At 52.0% G+C, this 20112-nt stretch overlaps 1 protein-coding gene across 4 annotated transcripts in view; it reads left to right on the plus strand.

The window, feature by feature from the left end:
- The window catches only part of CACNA1D (calcium voltage-gated channel subunit alpha1 D), a 309771-nt gene extending 289734 nt beyond the window's left edge, over positions 1-20037 (plus strand). For 2 of the 4 annotated variants that reach the window (XM_069475891.1, XM_069475890.1), the window contains 8 exons: positions 5476-5592; positions 6259-6626; positions 7349-7375; positions 8985-9134; positions 10416-10579; positions 13361-13482; positions 15023-15343; positions 15709-20037. In XM_069475891.1, the coding sequence (XP_069331992.1) occupies positions 5476-5592; positions 6259-6626; positions 7349-7375; positions 8985-9134; positions 10416-10579; positions 13361-13482; positions 15023-15343; positions 15709-16002 (1563 nt within the window). In that variant the 3' untranslated portion in view covers positions 16003-20037. The remainder of the gene's footprint in view (positions 1-5475; positions 5593-6258; positions 6627-7348; positions 7376-8984; positions 9135-10415; positions 10580-13360; positions 13483-15022; positions 15344-15708) is intronic. The other 2 variants (XM_069475892.1, XM_069475893.1) reach the window with 2 other exon arrangements.
- Positions 20038-20112: the final 75 nt, after the last annotated feature.

Consider the following 20112-nt stretch of genomic DNA (forward strand, 5'->3'; position numbering starts at 1 on the left):
GTGGTGCCTGCCAGGTGGATTGGCCAGCAGTTCTCAAACTTTTTGATCTTAGGACCCTTTTATACTCCTAAAAATTACTGAGGACCCTTATATGTCAATATTTACTGTATTAGAAATTAAAACTGAATATTTTTAAAACCCAAGAATATGCAAGCACAATGACACCAGGGTGATGACATCATCACACGTCATGTAGCCTTTGAAAAACCTCACTGTGCTCTCATGAGAGAATGAGAGTGTACAAGGCAAAGGACATCCTAGTATTATGCAAATCATAGTGACCTCATGGACCCCTGAAGGTGTCTCGGGATGCCCCAGGGTTCCTGGAGCACACCTTGAGAACCGCTGCTCTAGGGGAATGATCCAAAGTCCCTCTTTCAAAGGCAGAAGGTGCTGGAGCCTTTCAATGCTTTCCCTTGTTAAAGAGACTCCTGCGTAGTGGCACTGCCCCTAACTGGAGCCCTTCTCTCCCCCTCCCCAGTCCCTTCCCAGTCTCACCCACTCACCGAGACATGGAGCTGCCTGTGTCCCCGTGTGTCTAGCGAAGTTCAGGCTGACTGAGAGCAGCGTGGCGTGGCTGGTCTGGAGGAACCATGGTCTGAATCAGTGCACATAGAAAAATCAGCTCCTCCAGGTGACACAAATGAGACTAAGGATGTATGCCAAACAGAGGATCGGTTTCAGGGACAACTTGTGATTGTTTGTCATTTCCATGATATATCTTAGTGCTATAAGACCTCTGCTAGGTTAGTGAAGAGGTTAACCTTGATTAGTGGCATCCCACAGTCGTGACTGTAGGTGAGTAAGTGTGTCATTAAGACTCCAGCACTCTGTGCAGGTAGATGCCATGACTGTCTTGGTGGTGGTCAAGGTGGGAGTTTGGGAAAGGTGGGACCAGCATAGTGTCATGGGAAGAACAGACTTAGGGATCAAGAGCCTTTGACTAGTTTGGGATTTAACCAAATGGGAATAATCTAGGCTCTCCTCTCCTCCCAGGATCTGGTGGAATACAAGTATGTGAGCCCACAATGAAAGGGATAAACATGCTATTATATCAGAATAGAAGTAGTGATTTGTAGCTTCTGCTGAGCCTAAATTTTACATAATGCTCTATTATTAGGAAACTGGCAAGAATTTCTCTGATTCTGGTGTTCAAATTGCAACCAAGGTGGAACTCAAACAGCTCTCTCAGACTGTTTGCAAGAAAGGCCAGAGGTTACTTTAGGTAATTTTTTTAAAAAGTTTCCCTTATCTTTCATAGTGATGGCAGCAAACTTGATTTCTATAGCTCAGTGCAAACCCCTAGGATGACTTGTGGGGGCAACGTTACCACTGACTTTTCAGTGAGGGTGGGAATCACTGTGGCTGACTAAGGGAGTGTCGTGCCCACGATTCCAGCCCTTTATATCTGACACAAGGACTGTTCACAATGGACACAAAGGCCACCATCACATTTTCCCTGGAGGAAAGCAGTGACAAAATAAGGGGTGTGCCCATGTGTGATGTGCTGCGGAGGAGGTGGAGGACAGCTTGCAGATGAGCAGGTTTATTGTATAAGAACTTAATCTCCTGCTCTGTCTTCTAATGGAGCTAGTCTAAAACTGTCCCTGTTGATTGGGCATGGGCTGAATCCTGCTAAAGGGTTAACCGAAACTTGTCACGGGCTAGATGACTGTGTGCAGGGCCAGTGTGGGCTGAGTGAAGCCTGCCTGTGATGGGGAGCAGGCTCTGCCAGGGTGGGATTCTTTGGGTGGAGTCCGAAAGCCTGGCACTCGCCCCTGAAGATGAATGGCCTGGCCCAGTCCCGGCTGGAGGCTCGCATCTCTTATCTCCACTGCTACAGTGTAGGTGCGGGGCGGGGCTCCGGGCACTTGTGCATGCTTGCTGGGGCGCTGTGAGAGCTGGCAGACGGCTGGTGTGTCTGATGGAGCTAGCTTAGGGAGACAGGCAGCAAAAGCATTTCAAATGTATCCAGGTGGGAGAAACTTAACCCTAAAAGTGGGCAAGAGAAAGGAAGGTCAATGGATGTTCATATATGATGTCAAAATATAATTTTATGCTATTGCTTCAGAAATGTTTAGAGAGATTTTAGGTTTTTTTTTTTTTTTTTGGTGACTTAATCGTTCAATAGAGTAAATATCTATAAAATTCCAACTAAATGGTGTCTAAAATCTAAAGCAGCAGTCTACAGGCAAAGCGCCAACATTTCTTTTTTAAAGAAATATTTATGATAACATCTAGCATTTTAAAATCAACCAGAAACTAGGCTTGATTCTGTTTAATATTTTATAAAGATTGGACATCTTAAAACAAGTCAATAATGTTTATATTTTATAGCAATTCTGTGTTTATTCAAAACCATGATTCTGCTGTGATGTTAATGGAATAACTTTATATGGCTTTGTGTTGGTTTAAGTGCTAATGACCACATTTCAAATTAAAATATTTTGCTAATTGAAATAGACACAGGTATGAAATACGAAAGAATAGATAATTTTACTGATTGTAAAGTGTTTATTTCAAGAAAAGAATGTTCTTTTTTTCAGGGCTGTGGAAAATAATTTTTTCAAGGGTTTAAGATAGTTTTCTGTATTTTTTGGAATTGGAACTTGTGCCTATGGAATTTTTGGAGCAGCCTAAGCTACCTTTTAGCTTGATATGTGTGCTAGAAAAATTTCATTATCATGTTTTGTGATATGTAATAAATTCAGGGTGCTGTGCTTAAGCTTTATTTCAACTCTAGTTTGGGAACATCTGTTTCCCTCACTCCCAACCCTCGGGGACAACCCTCCCCGTCCCTCCCAGATCACATGTGAAAGAGTAAAGTCAGTCCCTGACTCTGATGAGGTGTGTACTTTCCCGCGTGGAGCAAAATTTCTAACCCTCTGCTTTTGTATCTGGGAAGAGTGATGCTTTCTCTCCTCCTTTGATGTCTTTAATAAATATGTTATCGTTATTTGTCTCTGGAAGTGGCATCTTGGGCCACCTTTCTCCATGATTTATGTTGCAAACAAATTCTCTGTCCCATGTCTGTTCACTGCACTACCTTGTTGACTGAACCCTAATCTTGTGTATCTTTGAAGATGTGCTGGAGACAGTTTTTGTTTTTATTATGCAATTATGTTATATGTGTATTTCAGTGAAATGTCAACCCGTCAACAGAGGATGATGTTAAAAATTATCCAAATAAATAGTTTTCTATTTCTTTTAATCAGACCTAGTCCAGTCAGTTGAATGACAGTAAATAGCATTATCTGCCATTTAAACTCAGGAGCGTTCCTGGCCCCCACTGCCTTGTAACATGAATTAATGTACACAGTTTACTTCGGGATGTTGACTTTAGTGCTTTGTAACTGATGTTTATTTTGTGGGAACAGCAGCAGGTGTCTCAAACCTTGTCTCTTTTTGTCTGTGAGCCTCAGATCTGTAACAGACCATTCTTCCCAGCTGGTCCAAAATCAGACAGTGAAACCCTTGCTTAGCTTATCATTCCTTGATAATTGTACCCTAGAGAGCTCTGGATGAATGAATTGCAGGCTGTTTAATACTGCTGGGCACGACCTTTCTTCACATGCCTGCAGCTGTGCTGTGTGAGAGCTTGTTACCAACATAACATTAGAGTTGCCTTCTCGGTGTTTCCATGAGAATGGCAAGTGGGTCCCCCTCAGAGCCAAATGATCCCCAGGCTCAGATGTGCTGGACTTGGGAACCCTGAGAGAGGGAAAGTGAGAGGCTGTGTGTGTGTGTGTGTGTGTGTGTGTGTGCCCTGCTGCCTGCCCACGTGTACATGTGTGCGCACCTTTGCATCCTGAGCCTATGATCAGAGGGACAGGAGAGTGAGAAGCAGCTTCACTGACTACACCAAGAGCTGTCGGGGTCTGAACCAGGACATGTGTGTCTTAACCCTGCAAGACCTCAGCATTCCTAGCCAGGAACCTTCAAGTTTTGATTTCTGGCACTTCCTTCACCCTCACAATTCATGAAATGGAGAGACCTGCTGCTCCCTTTTCACAGAATGGTTCAAACCAAACCCAGTCTGGCATGCCGTGGTTAGCAGAATCATCTCAAAGGCTGGGTGCTTCTATGGACAAGGCCACTTTTATAAGGACCTCTTGGGAGGTTCCTGTGCGACTTGACATTTTAAACGAATGTCGTTACCATTGGCATTGGCGTCTGCAGAAGACCAGATTTGAGCCTTCACACGCCAGTGGGGCCTGACCCTGCCAGACTGGCAAGACTGCAGCCCGGTGCTCCCTTGCTGGCCCCCCTGAGGTTGGAGCATTAGTCGCAGGTGGAGACCTGCACAACCCGTGTCTTAGGCGTCCTCAGGCCTCCACAGCTGCTGAGCTGCAGGCACACGGCCAGTAAAGGAAGAGGCCGCATGGACACGTACCTAGACCTGGGGGCAGGGAGGAAATGCCTCTTTCAGATGCAGATCTTTTTGTGGAAAATGATAAAGTAGCTCTGCAGTCCCTGTTAGTCCCTAAGCCAGCAAGCTGTTTTTCTTCAAATTGGCGGTCACATCATAATTTTCTCAGAGCCGGAAACCACCTTTCCCCGTAGATAGTCCACACTCATCTTAGAATGTTTCCCTAATAAAGTCGTGAACAATGGAGGGGCGTCTCCTGCACCCCGACCCAACAAAGCAGGGCGACAGTGAGGAAGGCCAGCTCTGGGGCCTCGGAGAAATGCAGAGTTTCTGTGAGCAGCCAGCAGGGTCACCCCGTGGGTCTCGCGCTGCCTCCGGCGGCTGGTGAGCCACTTTGAATCTGCTATGGCCTTCAAAAAGCTACCCCCTCTGAGTGCAAGTTCTCAGCCTGCACACAGGCTGTACAGCCCCGGGGACCCCGGGTGGCCACAGAGGCCGTACTGCACAGCGGCCCAGGTCTGTGTGCATGTCGATCTGTTCTGTCCTGGTCTGCGTGAGCTGGTGGTTGCAGTGTGTGTGTCCTCACTCGTTCCATGGCTTGTTAGCAGAACCGGCGGCCCTAATGGCTGCTTGGTCTGCCTGCTCCTCTGGTGCCTGCACCTAGGCTCCCTCATCCTGGACGCAGCCAGGGCATCCTCGCCACCCTCCTTTTAGACCACCCAGGCTCTGCTCCCTACCCTGCCCTGCCCGGGGAGAGGGGCCCCTGCAGGTGAGCCTACTGAGGACAGGGGCAGGAGCTCTTGGCCTGCCAGACCCTAGGACTGGCAACTGGGCAGTGTTCCCTGTGAGTGCGGGTGTTTGCAAAGGGGGTCACTGGGTTGCAGTGACCAGCCCAGCCCAGGACCATCTGACCATCTGGAACTCCTGACCACTCCCAGCAGCCCTTAGGCTGACTTCAGTCACATCCCAACAGTTGGTTCCCTGGACTGCCCTTTGGAGAAACCTTCCCCTCCCACTGCTGAATCAGGCAGGAGCAAAGCCAAGACCCAGGCTGAACGCTGGGCTCATGTGTTGTCTAACCTGTTCTGCCATTTTCATTGATCTAGGCAGGATTAAGGACACTGCATGACATTGGGCCAGAAATCCGGCGTGCCATATCATGTGATTTGCAAGATGATGAGCCTGAGGAAACAAAACGAGAGGAAGAAGAAGATATATTCAAAGTAATTATTACACGCCTAGCTACACACTGGCCACCTGGAAATAGTGGGGCAGGACTCCAGTTTGGGCAGTTAACAATCCACAGAAGAGTCTGCAGAATGGAGCCAAGCCCCAGGGTCTAGTGGGGCTCACAGGCCCTCCCTGCTCACCAGCAGCTGTTGTAGGGCCAGGCCAGCTCCTTCCTTGAGCTTCCTCCCCGGCGAGGAGCGTGGCCACAGCCACTGGTCGTGTGGATGAGCATCCTGGGTCCTTCCTGCAGCTGCCCACGCTGCCCTCCTCTTCCCTGGCCAGCTCTTTGATCTGCCAGCCAGCCCTCAGCCCCCCTGCCCCCCCAGGGAGCAAGCATGCCTGCTGCCCAACCTCAGGGCTGCCAACCAGCCCAGCTGGGTATGAGTCACCCCAACTTGGAGCAACTGGAAGAGCACACTTGAGTGACAGCCAAGAGCTTGCTCCTCAGCTCAGGAAATCGGTAACCTTCCTCATTTAAGGGGGGGCCAACTGCCACACCAACACATTCACCCTGATCGTTGAGACATTGAGATTGTTTCACAGGGATCCTACGGAACTTACCTAGAATTTGTTTTTCATGTAGAAAAAATGACCTAACATAGCTAGCCTGCATCAAATACTTGTTAAATTACCTGGTGTTGTCTCCCATTATTTTGCAGAGAAATGGTGCCCTGCTTGGAAACCATGTCAATCATGTTAATAGTGATAGGAGAGATTCCCTTCAGCAGACCAATACCACCCACCGTCCCCTGCATGTCCAAAGGCCTTCAATTCCACCTGCAAGTGATACTGAGAAACCGCTGTTTCCTCCAGCAGGAAATTCGGTGTGTCATAACCATCATAACCATAATTCCATAGGAAAGCACGTTCCCACCTCAACAAATGCCAATCTCAATAATGCCAATATGTCCAAAGCTGCCCATGGAAAGCGGCCCAGCCTTGGGAACCTTGAGCATGTGTCTGAAAATGGGCATCATTCCTCCCACAAGCATGATCGGGAGCCTCAGAGAAGGTCCAGTATCAAAAGGTAACCTTTAAAGTGTGTTTGCACGTGGTAATGTGGTGTCTGCTGTGTCAAGTCCGGCCCTGTGGAGCAAGGCAGGTCTCTCCCCCGTGCCCTGGCATGTGGAGGAGGTCCCCATGGGCATTTGTGCTGGAACCTGTGGGTACCCCCGAGGCTGCTTCAGACACTGGCCATGTGATGGTCCTAACGGATGAGGGTTACCTGCCATATGGCGGCCCCTTAAACCAGCAGCAGCTGCAAAATCCACCCTCCCCAGTTGTGACAGCGTACTCTGGGATAGTGGTTGGTGAATTTTTTTTTTTTTTTTCTGTAAAGGGCCAGAGAGTAAATATTTTAGGTTTTAAGGACCATATGGTCTGTCTTGCAACTACTCAATTCTGCCATTGTGGTGTGAGAGCAGCTGTAGACAGCATGGAAGTGAATGGGTGTATGGCTGTGTCCCAGTAAAACTTTATTTATGGACGCTGAAATTTGAACTTGTTATATTTACATATAGTGGAATATCTTTCTTCTTTGAATTTTTTAAAATCCTTTATAAATACAAACACTGTTCATAGCTCATGGCCATACAGAAATAGGTGGCAGCCTGTATTTGGCCAGTGAATCATGGTTTGCCAATCCCTACTCTAGGAGGTAGCCTAATATCTGCATTTCAAGTTTTGTTGGAAATATTTAACTTTTATCTTCTCCCTTCCTCCCTCCCATATTATGGCTTTCCTGGATAGAACCCGCTATTATGAAACTTACATTAGGTATGTGCTCATTACCTATGTTTCTGTGTTGAATATTGTGGTGGTATGTTACCGACTGGGCTCTCTGGATGCTGAGGGATAAGAAGAATTTCTTTGAGCCAACTAGCCTAATAGGTTATCATAATTCAGGGCTGTGGACTCAGAGGTCAGAGGTTGTTGCTTTGTAAGCAACGGTGCCTTCAGATCCGTATCAGCATGGACTCTTGTTGCCTTCCAGGTCTGGCGTCCACACGCCAGGTATGCCCCATGGGCTCCTGTGGGCCTCACAGTGGCACCAGGGGAGCCCAGTGTGCACAGTGGGAGCCCCGGGGTGTGTGGCTGGGCAACTTCAGCTGCTCTTTGGGGTCAGGGTTCTCATGGCGGCTTAGTAAAAGCATGACCCAAACTTCCTAAAGACCAGAAACTGGATCTTCTCTGTCGTCTCCCCTGTAGCCTTCAAGATATGTGCAATGGGCCAGGCATGGTGGCTCACGCCTGTAATCCTAGCACTCAGGGAGGCCGAGGTGGGAGGATCGCTTGAGGTCAGGAGTTCAAGACCAGCCCGAGCAAGAGCAAGACCCCCATCTCTACCAAAAATAGAAAAAATCAGCCAGGCAACTAAAAATATAAAAAATAAGCTGGGTATGGTGGCGTGTGCCTGTAGTCCCAGCTACTTAGGAGGCTGAGGCAGGAGGATCACTTGAGCCCAGGAGTTTGAGGTTGCTGTGAGCTAGGCTGATGCCATGGCACTGTAGCCCAGGCAACAGAGTGAGACTCTGTCTCAAAAAAAAAAAAAAAAAGAAGATATGTGCAGTGTATTGTGCTCCACATGTGTGAACCTGAGTTGAACTGCAGGCAGAATGACCATTTTGTTGGACGAGAGATCTTCCAGTTCATGATGTCAAGTTCAATCAGGAGCCATGTGGGCCCAAGTAGGGTGTGAGAGAGAGAAGAGGTCTGAGGAAGCACCCTCCTTCCTTTGGAGAGAGGGCTGATGTCACTGAGCCTGCTGGTTTTCCTGAGGACTAAGCCAGGGCAAGCCAGATTTCAGGAAGACTGACCACAGTTTTGAGGTTGGGCAGCCTTTGAAAACATGGCCGGCATTTCCCACGGGACTTTCCCCTGTGGCACTGTATCTAAAACTCGCCTTGCCCTTGCTGGTTTGATACAGTGGGAAGTCAGTGGTGAGGAGGCCCATTTGTTCCCGGTTCTGAAGTCACGTGGGGCCGGACCCTGGGGGAATTGGGGGAAGGAGAAGGAATCAGAGCAGACAGCCTGGGAGCCCAGGGTCTTTTCCCCAGGGCCTCTGACCACTGTTTGCATTGCAATGCTCTAGGTCCATTTTCTTTCTCCGTTCTCCAAATCGCATCTGTTCCTTTGGCTCCAAGACCTCTGGGCACACTGGTTTGGCACTGGTGTTGTACAGGGTGCTGAGAGATACCCCTCCTCCTCCACACCCCCGTGTGCGCACACTCACACACACAGCACTGCTGCCAGAGCCTGCCGGTCCAGTCCTGCTTGAGGTGGGAGCATGTGGCGAGACCGGGGAGCACCCTGGGCAAGGCTGCCAGCCAGGCGCAGAGGCATGTCGGCCCCTGTCCAGCTCTCACACTCTCTCTCCCAACTGCAGATCTGACTCGGGAGATGAGCAGCTCCCAACTATTTGCCGGGAAGACCCAGAGATCCATGGCTACTTCAGGGACCCCCGCTGCCTGGGGGAGCAGGAATATTTCAGCAGTGAGGAGTGCTATGAGGACGACAGCTCGCCACCCGGGAGCAGGTGAGGGGCTCTGGCTCCCGCTGAGATCAGCAGGCCCCGGGGCCGCTGGCAGCTGCACGCACGGAGGCTGCCCCTGGGGAGCTGAGCCGGAGCACGAACTCAGGCCAGAGGGGGGGCCGGAGAAACAGGCCCACAGAGAGGCAGAGTGGAGGCTGTTCTTTCAGACCTGTCCCCTTATTTCCACCCGGGGCCTCTGAGGCCTTTTAGTAAAAGGTCTGGAAACGAGAATGGGGCCTGCCTCACAGCTGGCTTGACCCCCTTCCGTCAGCCCCCGGCCTCTGAGAGAGCAGTCTGTATTTAGTGAACACTGGGGGCTCTGACCCCGGGGCTGTTTGTGAGGTGGCTTGGCCAGCCTGTGGGTGTCACCTGAGACTTAATGAATAGCACCTGCTTCTGCCCCATCAAGGGTCCCTCCCAGAGACTGGGGGGCCTCGCCAGCTCTGTCCTGCAGGAAGAATGTTTGTGATTAAAATGGGCACTTTGCTTTAGGCAGCGTAGCAGGCAGTGCAAGGCGATGAAGGAAACTTCCACTCTGTTCTCTGTGAACCACATCTCTCCAGGGCCAGCGCCCAGTGACAGAAGTGGGGCTGCAGCCGGGCCGCGTCCGGCAGCTGAGCCACACACACACGCACACCCCCAGCTGCAGTGGCCCTGGCCTCCGCCTCCCTCGAGTGCCAAACTTCTGGAACCCCTGACTCTGCGTTTCCGTCTTCAGGGCCCTTGCTCTCACCGCGTCCCCCATGGGGATGGCCTTACCCCGTCTGGCGGCCTCCTTGCACCTTCTCTCCAGGGGCCTGCGCCAGCGCCTTGCTTTTCGTCTCCTGCCTGGAATTGAACCCCCACTCCCCAAACAAAGCCTCAGAGAGCCCACCATGAGCCCCTCTCTTCGGCACTGCCTTTCCAGCTTGCCTGGGCCCTCTGTGTGCTTGTGGGGGTGGCTCGTACGTCTTTGTGTCCCTGGTGCCCTGAGAGGTTCTCAAAGGGGAAATGGGTGGGGGCAGTCAGCTTGCAGGGCACCTGCAGTCCATGTTTGACCTGGGGCTGAGGGAGGGAAATGACCAGCACGTCACTCGTCACAGGCCTCCAGCCCTGAACCTGCCTGCAGTGACCCCTTCTCTCCACCTAGAATCTTCCGTGAAACTGGGGGTTGCCCTGGTCTCAGCTAGTCCTGCTGTGCCCCAGGGAGGTGGGGAGAGGGTGACGTGGTCTGTGGAGCTAAGAGACAGAGCCTGTTAGCTAGATGCTCACGCCCCTCTCTCCTCTGCCCTTCCTGCCTGCCAGGCAAACCTATGGCTACTACAGCAGGTACACAGGCAGCAACTCGGACTTCGAGAGGCCCCGGGGCTACCATCACCCCCAAGGCTTCCTGGAGGACGACGACTCCCCCGTCTGCTATGACTCACGGAGATCTCCAAGGAGACGCCTACTACCTCCCACCCCAACATGTGAGGCCAGATTTTTTGTTTGGGGTAGAACCTTCCAGAGAACGATGTGCCTCTCCCCCAGCCTGCTCCAGAGGAGTGTGACAGACCTGTCCCGCCCTGTCAGGGACCGTCGGTCCTCCAGACCAGTGCCCTGGTTGGAGAGCCTGATGGCTTTCCTCTTTTCTCATCTGGCTCCCACGTGGTAAAGCTTTGGCCACTCCAGCGCCCCTCTTGACTCTCCTCGAGAAGAGAGAGGGGCAGTGGGGGCCCTACAATTGCACACGCACGTCTGATAAGGGGCTTTTTTGTACGTATCATTGCCTTTGAGCCTGGGACCCGCCCTGAGAGGTGGGCGAGCCACGCATGTGCTGCTGTCGTCAGCCTGGGCCCCAGGAGGAAGGGGCCAGGTGCAGAGCTGGACTTGCCCAGGCCCATCTGGCAAAGCCTCTGCCGCCGAGGGGCGCTGGGCATTCTCGGTACCTTCTCTCCTTGTCCCCACCAGGCCTCCTCCTCCCCCTCACCGTCACCTCAGGCCTGCCAGTGCACTCTGCTTGCTGGTCACCTCCGGGACAGGTGCTCCCATTCCAGGGGTGAGGACTGGCTGCTCCCCTGCTGGCTTTCCTTCCACCGTGGGGCACAGCAGGCGACACTCGGGCCGGGGACAGAAGTGCAGCCCTGGCCCTGCCAACCCCCTACACACAACTACACACACTCACACACACTCAGACACACCCACACAGTCACACACAACTACAGTCACACATACACACTCAAACACACCCAGACACACCTTCACATACACACTCACCCACACCCACAAACACCCACACACACTCAGACACACCCAATCACACTCAACTACACACACACACTCGAACACACCTACACACCCAGACACACCTTCACATATACACTCACCCACACCCACACACTTACACACAAACACACCCACTCAGACATACCCACAGTCACATACAACCACACACAAACACACCCAGACACACCTTCACATACACACACACTTAGACACACCCACACTCACACACCCAGTCACACACAACTACACACACACACCCACATACACTTAGACACACCCAGACACACCTACACACGCACATGCACACTCAGTTTGATCCTGGACATGTGGGCGGTTTGATGACAGTTAAAGAATATCCGTTGCTGGTGCTTCTGAGGAATAAAGCGTATTTTGAGCAGGACTCTAATCAGTAACTAAAATAGCCGAGACACTTGGCTCCCGAGCCTGCCAACCGTGTATACAATAAGAGCGCCGTTGGGTGGCGCCCAGGCCTCTGCCTCGCTCCAGCTGTCCCAGCCCCACTGGGGAGTGTAAGCAGACTCATTTCCATGGTTAATATTTAATTCCTCAGCCCCAAACACATGCTGCCGAGGGGAGCCGCTCCCTCCCCGCAAATACTAGATGCAGGTGTGGAGGTGAGGTGGGGGAGGCCTGTGGTGTCCACGGCCTTCCTCGGGCCTGCGCCTCTGCGGGTCACCTGCCCGGCCCACCCAGTGAGCACGTGAATGCCCAAGGCGGGCAGGGGCAGCTGCCCTCCGTGTGCGTGAGGCAGCTTTACTTTGCTGTCCCTCCGCTCAGACCTGGGGCAGGGAGAACGTGTCACCCCTCCGGCCTGGGTGCTCAGTGACAGTGGCCTTACTTCCTGCTCCAGAGATTGCTGCGCAGAGCACAGCCTGATCGTAGGGCCTAGAGGTCGCGCCTACGGGGCGCCATGCTCAGCGCACACCGAAGCCCTGGGGGTGCGCAGGCCCTGGGGCAGCAGCTGTCCCTGTTCCATGCAGGCAGCTCCGCCAGGCGGCCCCAGCGTGCCCCACAGTGTGCATGGGCCTGAGACACCAGGCCGCTGGCTGTCTCCTTCCTCTCAAGGGCTAGCCTGGCCTTCAGTCCAGCCCCAGCCCCGTGGAGGCCTCTCCAGGCAAGTCCCTGAGGTTTTCCAATACAGAAATTTGGGGCATGGACAGTTTTTGCCAGGGCTGGGACATGCCGTGAGCTTAGTTAGAAAAGCAGAGGTGAAGATAGGAGCTGTTGAAATGCCGCAGCCACTGCCTTGCAAACTCCAGGTGAGGCCCCCCAGAACAGTCGCTGCGACAGTGGAGGAGTTTCTAGGTGGGCGCCAGAATTCGGACTGATCTGGTGCCCTATTAGGCTGGAAGCTGTGGACCTCTTGTCACGGCTCAGCCTGTGTGGGGGCCTCTGCTAGAAACAGCTCTTAGGACAACCAGGGTCTCAAAGTTAGCGGTGTTTGTTGTTTGTCTTCAGTCTTTCCCAACAAAAAATTTGCTTATTACCTGGTTGAGCAGATCAGGGCAGGTCGAATTCTTCCCTTTCAAACAGAGGTGTCAACACAGGAGCCCCAGCAGGATGTCCCAGCCTCCAGGGACACACAGGGTGTCTGGAAGGTGGCAGCAGGTGGCGTCTGTGGAGTTCTGGAGTGACCAGTGTGGTTGCACTGAAATGCCCTGTTCCCGCAGCACGCAGGCCAGGGCTCCTGACTCACAACACCGGCCCTCTGGGCAGCCTTAGCTCTTCCCAGGAGCAGGCAAACATTTAAAACTCATAAGTTTGTGCTTTTTAAAAACACTGGGCTTTTTCTTACATTCTCCCCTCCAAAAATTTAGAGACCTTACTACATAATTCTTTCTCTTGGGCATTCTGCTTGCTTCTTCCTGGGCTCCCTGCTGAGGGTCTGGGGGGTGGGACTCCCGAGACACAGCGTCCCCACAGAGAACTCGCGTCACAACTGGTAGTGTGCTTTGCCTTCTTAGCCCACCGGAGATCCTCCTTCAACTTCGAGTGCCTGCGCCGGCAGAGCAGCCAGGAGGAGGTCCCGCTGTCGCCTGCCTTCCCCCACCGCACAGCCTTGCCTCTGCACCTGATGCAGCAACAGGTAAGCCGGCCCGCCTGGCCTTGCCCACCTGCATAGGACCCACCCTCAGGACACTCTCTTCCCCTTGGCCACCAGCACCAGGAAGGAAGGGGAGAACCCTCACCGGGAGGCTGGTTCAATCCTGTAACAACCCCGCCAAGTGCATGCAGCCACCTCATTGTGCCCGATCTCACACAGCTGAGTGACCCGCTGGTATCTGGATCCAAGGAGTCAGCTCCAGAGCTGGCCTCTGCCTAGTGCACAGTCGTCCCCCCATCTCTTCTTGGCTTTGAATATAGGGCTTGGTATGGTCTTGGCCCCAGGGAGTGGTGCCACTTGACTGATTCCGAACAATTGGAACGGCCCTTTATTTGCTCCGAGAAGTGGTTCCTTCATCAAGACAATTTTACAGAGCTGTCTGTGGGCAAGAGCCCGTGGTCGGGAAGGTGGGTGTGCCTCCCGCCCCCCTACCAGGGAGAATGACCCGTCCACAGTGAGGGGGGCTGCACAAGGTGGGCCGGGCCAGAGCCCACTCACCGGGGCTTTGCCTCAAGGACAATAATATGGCACTTTTTCTTTCTGAAAATATCACATCAGAGACGCCATCCATCTGTGTGGGGGGATGGGGCTGGTCGAGGGAGCACTCGGGGAGCACCGCCAGCCAGTCGGCAGAGCCAGGGCTCCCTGCAGGTTCTGGCCCCGAGTCCTGAGCATGGGAACACTCAGCTGCCATTTCAGATTTTCTGTTCAAGTCTCTTTGCCACCTTTTTACTTCTGTGCCTTCACTTTTCATACTAAGTTTTATTTCTACTCCGTGTCATGGAGGAAGGACAAGCCTTGGGAAGGCCCAGGCCGTCTGAGGCAATGAATCAATAGGCACAGAAATGCGTAAGGGGCGTGCCTGGAACATACTTCTCTCTCCCCCACCTGCCCAGGCCCAGGTCCTCTCAGCGCCTCCCTCGGGCGGTCACGGCCAGGAACCTGTGTTTACGCAGACTGGGCCTCAGCACCCCTCCCTGCAGGGTGGGGATCCCAGGGTGGGTCTGCCGCGGTGGGGTTGAGAGGGGCAGGGCTTGTAGCCGCTGCTCTAGGACCGACCAAGTGCTGGTGCTGGGATGAGCTGCGCTAGAGCCGGGGAGCAGCTGTGTTTCCCTATACGTGCTGCAACCGGCAGTTTTCTCTGCACGTACTTCAGTACTGAGGTCCAGCGTGGACAGCACGTACTTCAGTACTGAGGTCCAGCGTGGACAGGGTGGTCTGCGCACACAGCCCTGTCTTCCCTGATTCTTTCTCAGTCACCAGCAGTTCCACGAACTAGCAACTGGGGACTCCTTGGGAACAGTCATCCGAAATGCATTAGGGATTTTGGGGAGAAGAAAGCACAGCCCCCTACAAAGCCAAACTTCTGCCAGTTCGTTTAGTTTGCTCCAGTGTGCCCATGTCCCTTGTATGGCCGTGTCTGGGCTGCCCTGCAGAGCAGGGCTCACACTTGGGCTTCGTCTGTTTGGAGGCGGCATGAGGCCCGGACCTCTGGTGTCCCCATTTTCCTCTCTCTCCTTAGATCATGGCAGTTGCAGGCCTAGATTCTAGTAAAGCCCAGAAGTACTCGCCGAGTCACTCAACCCGGTCGTGGGCCACCCCTCCAGCGACCCCTCCGTACCGGGACTGGACACCATGCTACACCCCGCTGATCCAGGTGGACCGGTCAGAGTCCCTGGACCAGGTCAACGGCAGCCTGCCGTCCCTGCACCGCAGCTCCTGGTACACAGATGAGCCCGACATCTCCTATCGGACTTTCACACCAGCCAGCCTGACGGTCCCCAGCAGCTTCCGCAACAAGAACAGCGACAAGCAGAGGAGTGCGGACAGCTTGGTGGAGGCGGTGAGTATGGCTCGCAGGCTCGGGGGCCAGGCTGCCTCGGCGACACTTCTTAGCAGCTTCAATGTATTTAAAGCACGAGTGAAAACTGGCTGCCACTGCTGACTCTCATAAACATGCTGTTCCTGCAGATAATACTAGTTTGTGCTCAATTTTCCCCCCCAGTAGGTTTCACTCTTGTTGGGGCCTCGTGTAGTTTTCAGCCCCATGGCATTTCCAAAGCCAAAGCTGTTTACTGGAGGGATCTCACGAATGAGGTTGAGTGGACATGATGGAACCCAGTCCCCAAAGCACGTGCTACAGTTGGTGCTCGAGTTGGTCTTTGTCATTTCCCGCCTCCCCAACCATGAATCCTCTTTCCTACACAGGTCCTGATATCTGAAGGCTTAGGACGCTATGCAAGGGACCCAAAATTTGTGTCAGCAACAAAACACGAAATCGCCGATGCCTGTGACCTGACCATCGATGAGATGGAGAGTGCGGCCAGCACCCTGCTGAACGGCAGCGTGCATCGCCGAGCCAACGGGGACGTGGGCCCCGTCTCACACCGGCAGGACTACGAGCTCCAGGACTTTGGTCCCGGCTACAGCGACGACGAGCCGGACCTAGGGAGAGACGAGGAGGACCTGGCAGATGAGATGATATGCATCACCACCTTGTAGCCCTGGGGAACAGACTGGCCCAGCCTCAGGTCGGGTGCAGGGGGGCCGGGGAAAAGTGCCTCGTAGCGGGGAAAGTTAGGCACTGGCTGGGAGTCAATATTCAATTAGACTTTTGTACAAGTGATGTCATGCCTCAAGAAAGCCATAAACCTGGTCGGAACAGGTGCCGAGTGGCGGAGCCCAGCAGTGCACGACGCGCTTGGCCTGGCTGCAGGAGACAGCGCATCCAGCCCTCTCGGAGAGGGGCGAGGAGGGCAGACAGGCCTGCCTGTCTCAACGGCACCGCCGTGGCGGCTGCATCTCCTGCACGTGGGGCCCTGCGCCCACCCGCCCTAAGGCGTGGCGGGGGAAGGTTACGGGTGATGACCATCACCACACCTGTGTCATTACCTCAGCCCTCGGTCTAGCATATCAGACAGTCACGGGGCCCAGCATCTCCATTTGTAAGCCCTTTCCCCCAGACACACTGCTTCCTGGTTCCCGTCTAGCTGTTCTGCAACACAGTGAGGAAGTCAGAACCACCTACCAGCGGTCATCACGAGAGGGCAATGGGACCTTATACACGAGGTTTTCTGTTACATGACGCCAGTTTACATACGAGAATATCACTCAGATGGTCGGTTTCTGACTGTCACGCGAAGGGCAACTGTAAACTGGAATAACGCACTCGCAACCAGGTAAACTTAGATACGCTAGTTTGTTTAAAAATTATAGATTTATTGTACATGATTTGTAACATACCATAATTTGTATTTGTAAAGAGATGGTCTATATTTTGTAATTATTGTACCGTATTTGAACTGCAGCAATATCCATGGGTCCTAATAATTGTAGTTCCCCACTGAAATCTAGAAATTATTAGTATTTTTACTTGGGCTATACAGAAGTAGAAGAAATAGAGCCAATTCTCATTTATTCAGTGAAAATCCTTTGGGGGTAAAATTTTGAGTTCAAAAGAACTTGACACTACAGAAATTTTTTAAAAATATTTTGAGTCATTATAAACATATCTTTACCCGAGATATACCAGATGACTACTTGCAGTCTTTCCTTTGGGCAAGAGTTCTATGATTTTGATATTGTACCTTTTGATCCACTGTAGGTTGCGACTGTCTTTTGTTTTAATAACCCTCTGGTAGGTCGAGCTGGCCCACTCTGCCCTGTGGCATCCAAGACTTTGGTTTTCTCAGCTGCCCACATGGGACGTTTTTGCATCTCTGGTGCAGAAATACTCACACAGGCAAATGAAGTACGTGTGCTCTTGTCCCCTGGGGACTGGTGCTGCTTGTCTTAAGGGGGGCGGGGGTGGGGGGACAGGGGAGCAACTTGGTGACCTATAGGATTAGAATGTCGGGGTCTGTACAAATCGTATTGTTGCCTTTTACAAAACGTTGCTGTACTGTGTGTTCTCTCTGAGGGCTTTTATATGCAATTGAACGAGGGCTGAAGTTTTCATTAGAATGCACTCACGCTCCGATTGTACGTCCTGATGAAAACCCACTTTGGCATCATTAGAACCATGAAGGCTTCCTTTTCTGTTACCTGAATTATGCTAACTTTGTCAAGTTACCTTGGCAGAGATTCCCTGCGATCATAAAAGACAGGTAGCAATTTTGGTTCAAAATTTTTAACTAGACAACCTGTTAATGTTTTTTTTTTTTTTTTTTTGTAAATAACACCACTTTGTTATAAAAACCTTACAAACCTCTTCTTAAGACATTCTTACTCCAGATCCAGGCAAAAAAACACTTCAAGGTTTGTAAATGACTATTTCCTGACATAAATCCTTTTTTATTAAAATGCAAAATGTTCTTCAGAATAAAACTGTGTAATAATTTTGTCACATGTGGGAGCTCTCCTTGCACAGGGCTGGCGTGGGCCAGTGAGAGCTTCCGAGGGGCAGGTTCTCTGTGCGGGCAGTTCTGTAATCACATAGGTTCTTTCTCATCTTCCTGGCTCCTTCGGTGCCGACGGTAACTTCATACCAGCTGCAGGGAGGACCATTTCTCCTAAAGGGCTACACCACTGTCAACATTACCTTGGACTCTGTGTCTCTCCGTTGGGTATTGGTCTTACTGTGTGGCTTAACGTCAACAAGCCAAAATCACCGCACCAGGACCCCGAGCGTCTGGTGTAGGTGGTGATCTTTTCCAAAGTCAGTACTTAAAAACTGGCGTTTTTTACAGGCTGCACCACTTCCTAATCTCTGTCTGCTTTAAGCCTGGTTCGACCTCTCATCTACTATTAAATTTTTCTTTGGAAGAAAAATTTGAAGTTGTAGAGCATGTTTTTTCCCTTTGTTTTAGGAAAGTTTTAAGAATAAATGTCTCTCCTTTTTGGTTTCCCTTCCCCTGCAAAAAAATAATTGTGTCCACAGGAATAGTACATTTAGTTTCTTGAATCCTGTGTTTTTCGTAATCTCACAAAATGGAAATGGCAGTGATGACTGAATCGTCGGCTGGCAGCGAGAACCTCACTAAGAACCATCTCTGCTCGGTGTGCGGACCTCAATTTCCACCCAAAGAGCTGGACCCCTGCTTAGCCAGGTAGCACTCCCTGGAGCTATCCAGAGAAGTTCCAGAGTGGAGGAGGCCGGCTGTGAGGCCCCCGGGGCTCTGGCTGCACAGAGAAGGGTGTGGGTCCCCTGCGCAACCCAGGTCCCACTTCACTGCTGACCCGCCCTGTGACAGCAGCCAGAGGAGTCTCTTATTTCGCATTGTGTACTTTTTGCAGCCTTAAGCGTCTCTGCCCATCGCGTCTTCCTACACAGGCTTTTAGTGTTCCGAGGGCAGCTGGCTGATTTAAAAACCTGGCTAGCAACAGAGCTGATGTTACACACACAGCCCCAGCTCCCCGATCTGCCCACCCCGACTCAAAAACTGACTGTAGCTATGCTGTCGTTCATTGCAAAGGTTTTTATTTCTCTGAAATGATCTCTCTCCTCCTCTCCTGGGGACTAGGACAGCAGGAGGAGGAGGAGGAGGAAGAGCAGGCCTAGACCCTGGCTTCCAACATTAGAACAGGAGTGACAGCATGGTATGCGACAGCCTGGCCTAGTGAAGGGTATATTTTTCTGATTTTCAAGGAAAAAAAAAAAAATGTATGTATTTAATCTGATGTTAATGTGCTTTATCAGTGGAAACATAAAATAATTTCTGGGATGACGACAAGGTTTGGCCGGAGGGAAGAATCTGTGAATTCACGGAAGTTATCTCGCCTGCGCTGTTAGCAGCAAGGCCGACCGTCCGGGCTCCCACAGCGCCAGGCGTGCAGACAGATGCTCCGAGCCTGCGCGCCCCCCGGTCTGCGGCTCCCACACAGGCTTCTCCAACAGGGCTGCTCAGGGCTCTGGGCACATGCAGTGTTCTGTTGTACTCTTCCAAGCATTTTTTTTTTGCATAGCACCTTCTTCTGTTTTTTAGGCATTGTAGGCTTTTTGCCAAGGGGCCTGATTCCCCACGAGACTGCAGCTAGCAGAGCCTCCGCGCACCCCACTTTGTAGCCTGCCCTCCCCACTCTGGCTTCCGCAGCTGCTCTGTTGGGGCAAAAGTCTCCCCGATAGCAGTAGACTTTTCAGACGGGTTCTGGACATGAGACACTCGCTGTCTTTTCTTTTGAAGCTCATTTCCATGGATGGCTAAAATCGTGCGATCGTGTGGAACACGCCTGAGTGTCTCTCATCACACGCCGTTCTGCTTCTCTTAAAATGCAGCTGCCACCTGAATCTACCACTGTCTCAGAGGCTGACACACCACAGGACGCAGAGATGGGAGAACTAAATGTCGCCTCCCACGTCCCTGTCCAGACCAGGGAAGGAAGGTCAGTGCAGTCACGGGCCAGCCTGGGACCCCTCCGTACACAGCCTAATCTTCCTTCTCACCCCTCCCCTGCACCAGCACGTGCTCTCTGACACCCCGGCACCCCTGCGGGCCGCTCCGGGACCCAGAGCTGTGGGCATCTTCAGAAAAATCCCTCCAAAATGCAGTACTTTTCATGACCGTATACAAACAGTCTGGACAAGACATCTCAGTTCAAAAATAAGTTACTGGATCACATTATTGAATAAGAAATTTAAAGATCAAAGAGATGTATAAAATGCTAAATGCTACT

Source organism: Eulemur rufifrons, chromosome 7, assembly GCF_041146395.1.
Source record: "Eulemur rufifrons isolate Redbay chromosome 7, OSU_ERuf_1, whole genome shotgun sequence".
NCBI lineage: Eukaryota > Metazoa > Chordata > Mammalia > Primates > Lemuridae > Eulemur > Eulemur rufifrons.